The 4062-nt window shown below is 36.0% G+C and overlaps 1 protein-coding gene across 3 annotated transcripts in view; it reads right to left on the bottom strand.

The window, feature by feature from the left end:
- Positions 1-4062, bottom strand: part of LOC107748969 (protein RER1) — a 10422-nt gene that overhangs the window by 4345 nt on the left and 2015 nt on the right. For all 3 annotated transcript variants that reach the window (XM_016564007.1, XM_016564005.1, XM_016564006.1), the window contains exons 2-5: positions 2854-2939; positions 2657-2761; positions 2363-2462; positions 2186-2264 (exon numbers count right to left, since the gene is read on the bottom strand). In XM_016564007.1, the coding sequence (XP_016419493.1) occupies positions 2186-2264; positions 2363-2462; positions 2657-2761; positions 2854-2934 (365 nt within the window). In that variant the 5' untranslated portion in view covers positions 2935-2939. The remainder of the gene's footprint in view (positions 1-2185; positions 2265-2362; positions 2463-2656; positions 2762-2853; positions 2940-4062) is intronic.

Raw genomic sequence — 4062 nt, 5'->3', positions numbered from 1 at the left:
TTCTGTATCGGTAGCCAATGAGCTCGCTGCTCAACATTCAAATATATAACTAGTGCTTGCTTCAGAAACCCTCCACCTTCCCCAGCTCCACCTGTATAGATCTGCTACGAGGTGATTCATGTATGCTATATGGGGGTTATTTCATGTATGTTATATTTGCAGCAGCAATATTTCTTACATGCTCACAGCAGCATTTTGTGGATGTATTGGCAGTATCTCTTGCTCTGCCGCAAGATCAAATACATTAACATTGTCATGTACATTACCATGCCAATCCCTCCGAGAGTTGTCATGACAGAAAGCTATTTACAAAGGATGATCGATATTTGGCATTACCATTGAATTTGCTGATAAGTCCTCCTTTTATTTTGACTGAACTGAGGCTAGGGCAGCATTACAATGGGTAAACGCTTAATCACGGTTAGTTAGTTATTTTTTTCATTATCAATTACTGCGCTTTCGAAAAAATCAAGAGAATATCTACTTGAAAGTCTTGCAATCGCAATCATGAAAGCATAGAGGCTTGTTACCAATGCAAAACAACGCAAATGCCAAATGAAAATGAAGCGTTTTCAGGACAAATAACTTTATTTTGAAAGTAACGATCGTCAAATAAATATTAAATTTACTGTGGCAATACTGTACATGTGTTAATATCTTTTAATAACATTTTAGATCACAGATCAGCTGTATATCGCCACCCTGCTCTTTAAATAACTCATATTGGTCAACCACTATGGCCCAATGGAATAAGGTTTTATTTCTTCCTACATAATGTGTTAACCATTGAATTTTTTTCTGGATTCAGTTTTAATGGCTGAGTTCAATTTTTATACTACGAAAGATGTCTAATCAATTGAATTAAAACAACTTTAATAATTTAATAACTTGAATTTCATAATTACAATTTTAACAATAATAGTGCCCCGTCTTATTTTTCATAAATTCTGTGTTTCATGATGAATTATGATGCGATTTATGAACACAAATTATTATACAACAATTCATCTTTTAAAATATATTCAAATTAAATTTGAACAATTCTTTTTATTCTTTGGCAAAAAAAATGCTGCTTAAATAATTGTGATATTGTGTGATATTCCTTTAAAAAAAAAAAAAAGTAAGTATTAATAAGTATTATTGTTACTTTGAAGAGTACATTCTACTGTACAATAGTAATAGATTTCAGTCACAGTTTATTGTAAAACTCATTCAACACAAAGACATCAGCCCTACTTTTAATGTATTCATCCAAATTTTGCCAAATTCTGATACAATCTGCATTGTACAGTAAATTCCATTTTTTTATGACTGTATGCTGTGGTTCCGTCCATGAGTAAAAAATCACAGCATTTATAATTTCTACTTGTCACTGGATCAAACTGATCCACTCATTATTCTCGACTCATCAAGTACAAACATGTCGTCATCATTTACTTACCCTCGTGTTTTTCCCCCACCTGTACGAATTTCTTTCTTCTGTAAAACACCAAGATGTTTTGAATAACGTTGGTAACGAAACTGTTGCTGGTAGCCATTGAAGAAAAATACTAAGGACGCCAATGGCTACCAGCAGCTGTTTGTGCTCAGCAGCAGAACGAAACTAACTCATACAGGTTTGGAACAACACGAGGGTGAGTAAATTATGACAGAACTATTCATTTAAACTCCATAATGTGACAACTTACCAGAATTTGAATTCGGGCAACCTCCTGATGAATGGCCGGAACTCTTCATTCTGTTTTTCATCCAAATTTTGCCAAATTCTGATACAATCTGCATTGTACAGTAAATTCCATTTTTTTATGACTGTATGCTGTGGTTCCGTCCATGAGTAAAAATCACAGCATTTATCGTTTCTACTTGTCACTGGATCAAACTGATCCACTCATTATTCTCGACTCATCAAGTACAAACATTTCGTCATCATTTACTTACCCTCGTGTTTTTCCCCCACCTGTACGAATTTCTTTCTTCTGTAAAACACCAAGATGTTTTGAATAACGTTGGTAACGAAACTGTTGCTGGTAGCCATTGAAGAAAAATACTAAGGACGCCAATGGCTACCAGCAGCTGTTTGTGCTCAGCAGCAGAACGAAACTAACTCATACAGGTTTGGAACAACACGAGGGTGAGTAAATTATGACAGAACTATTAATTTAAACTCCATAATGTGACAACTTACCAGAATTTGAATTCGGGCAACCTCCTGATGAACGGCCGGAACTCTTCATTCTGTTTTGTGGGTAGTGCTGGACCCTCATCTAATGAAGAGACACTGATTAGGGGAAGGGAAAAAAAATCCCCTCCACAATGCAAATATCAGTGAGGACAGTAAGATTTGCTTAAATCCCGGTCCTACCTGGATCATCAAGCAACGAGGGATCCACTTTTGGTGAGAGGAAAGCAATGAAGAGGTTTAGGTGGTAGATCCCAAGAGCATATGTGACTATGTACCACCCCTAATAAAAGACAGAAGTGTTTCATTACATTTGGCTCACATTTTGTAGTAAAAAATCCACAAGTTACAAAACAAGAACATTCTAATGAGTCTACAACAGCATGATAGATGTGTACCCATAATGTCAAAGCAGATGCATTTTGTGAATGTTCCTCAACAGAAGCAACGTTATTTGTAAAGCATGGTGGTTTTTACCTGTAGTATATATACTCTGAGCATATATATGGCCGTTAGAATAACAGTGACTGCCCATCGGACTGCTGAGAACGGTGTTGACTTGTCCAACCATGACTGATAAACCTGCATTTCAAAGAGAAAATGTAGGTCTGATTATCCAAAGCACTGACTTGCAATCTTAAAATCACTCGACTAGTCATTTCCAAGAGCCTGACCTGCCCGAGCCGTTTAAAGAAGTTTCCGATCGCTGATGGTCTCCCATGGATGGATTCACCAGCACTGTCTCCTTCTGGCATTCTGTCTGTGAATTTAGAGGAGTGTACAGTGAAAATGGAAATATTTTTTACATGCGGTTTTTATATTTACAGTTAAATCACAATGCAAAACACTGCTACCTATCTACCCCGATATAACACAATATAAATCTGATCACTGAGCTCACTATCTGCACAAATCTCTATTCAAAACTGCATGCAAATCATGCTGCCATCCAGGAGTAGAATTACACAATCGCATCCCCCTGTCGTCTACTTACGCATGTTTTTCTGTATAATATAACTGTTCTTATAACGGTGTTGAACAGCTACACCGCCCTAATTTATGTTTCTAAAAGTGTTTTATGCTCAAACCGTGGAGAATTATAACTGATGCTTTCCTTTCTACACTGTAGCGAAATTAGGCTGAGCCTCGATTTAAAGCATTTTTAAACCTAAAAAATGTGATGTGAAAACAAAGCTCTGATTTAATGTATCATCTTTACTTCCTCGACGTTCCTAATAAACAAGTGTAATTAAGGCAGTGTTTTAAAGCAACCCTTGAATCCTAAAGGAAAATGTAAATCCTTTATTTCTATAATCCTTCATACACTTCCCATGCACCCCTAAGGGGATCATATAAAACCCCACAATTGTGAATATAATAAAAAGATCTTACTGGAAAATTTGACATTTGTTCAGGATATTTTATTATTTTTTTCTCTTCACTGCCCTATCGGATTGTTGTGTATGGTTTACTATGTCTCTTTTGGATGTTTAAACAAAATCAAATCATTTCTGAAAACAATTATTTTAGTACATAGTGAGGTAGATATGTGGGGGTGTGTTCGAACGAGCCGTTTTAGGGGGGTGTGGCAGAGTCTTAACTTTGATAAAGAATATCTCTTTGGTTTTGAGACTTTAGTCTTTGCAACTTTACAGATCTTCTTTATGCACCAAGAGCTTGTAACACTCCAAAGAGAAAGGAAAACTTGAAATCGCATCATATGACCCCTTTAATATTAAATTGCAGCGATATTCTGTGTGATTTACTATCTTTAAACTGAAGTGTAATGTCTGTAGGATTGTTTCAAGAATTGCCAACAGAAATCCAGTACACATTCCTTAAAGGGGTCATATGATGAGATTTCAAGTTTTCCTTTCTCTTTG

The sequence above is a fragment of the Sinocyclocheilus rhinocerous genome, unplaced genomic scaffold (assembly GCF_001515625.1).
Source record: "Sinocyclocheilus rhinocerous isolate Xijiao unplaced genomic scaffold, SAMN03320098_v1.1 scaffold470, whole genome shotgun sequence".
NCBI lineage: Eukaryota > Metazoa > Chordata > Actinopteri > Cypriniformes > Cyprinidae > Sinocyclocheilus > Sinocyclocheilus rhinocerous.
This window is presented reverse-complemented; position numbering and strand designations above follow the sequence as displayed.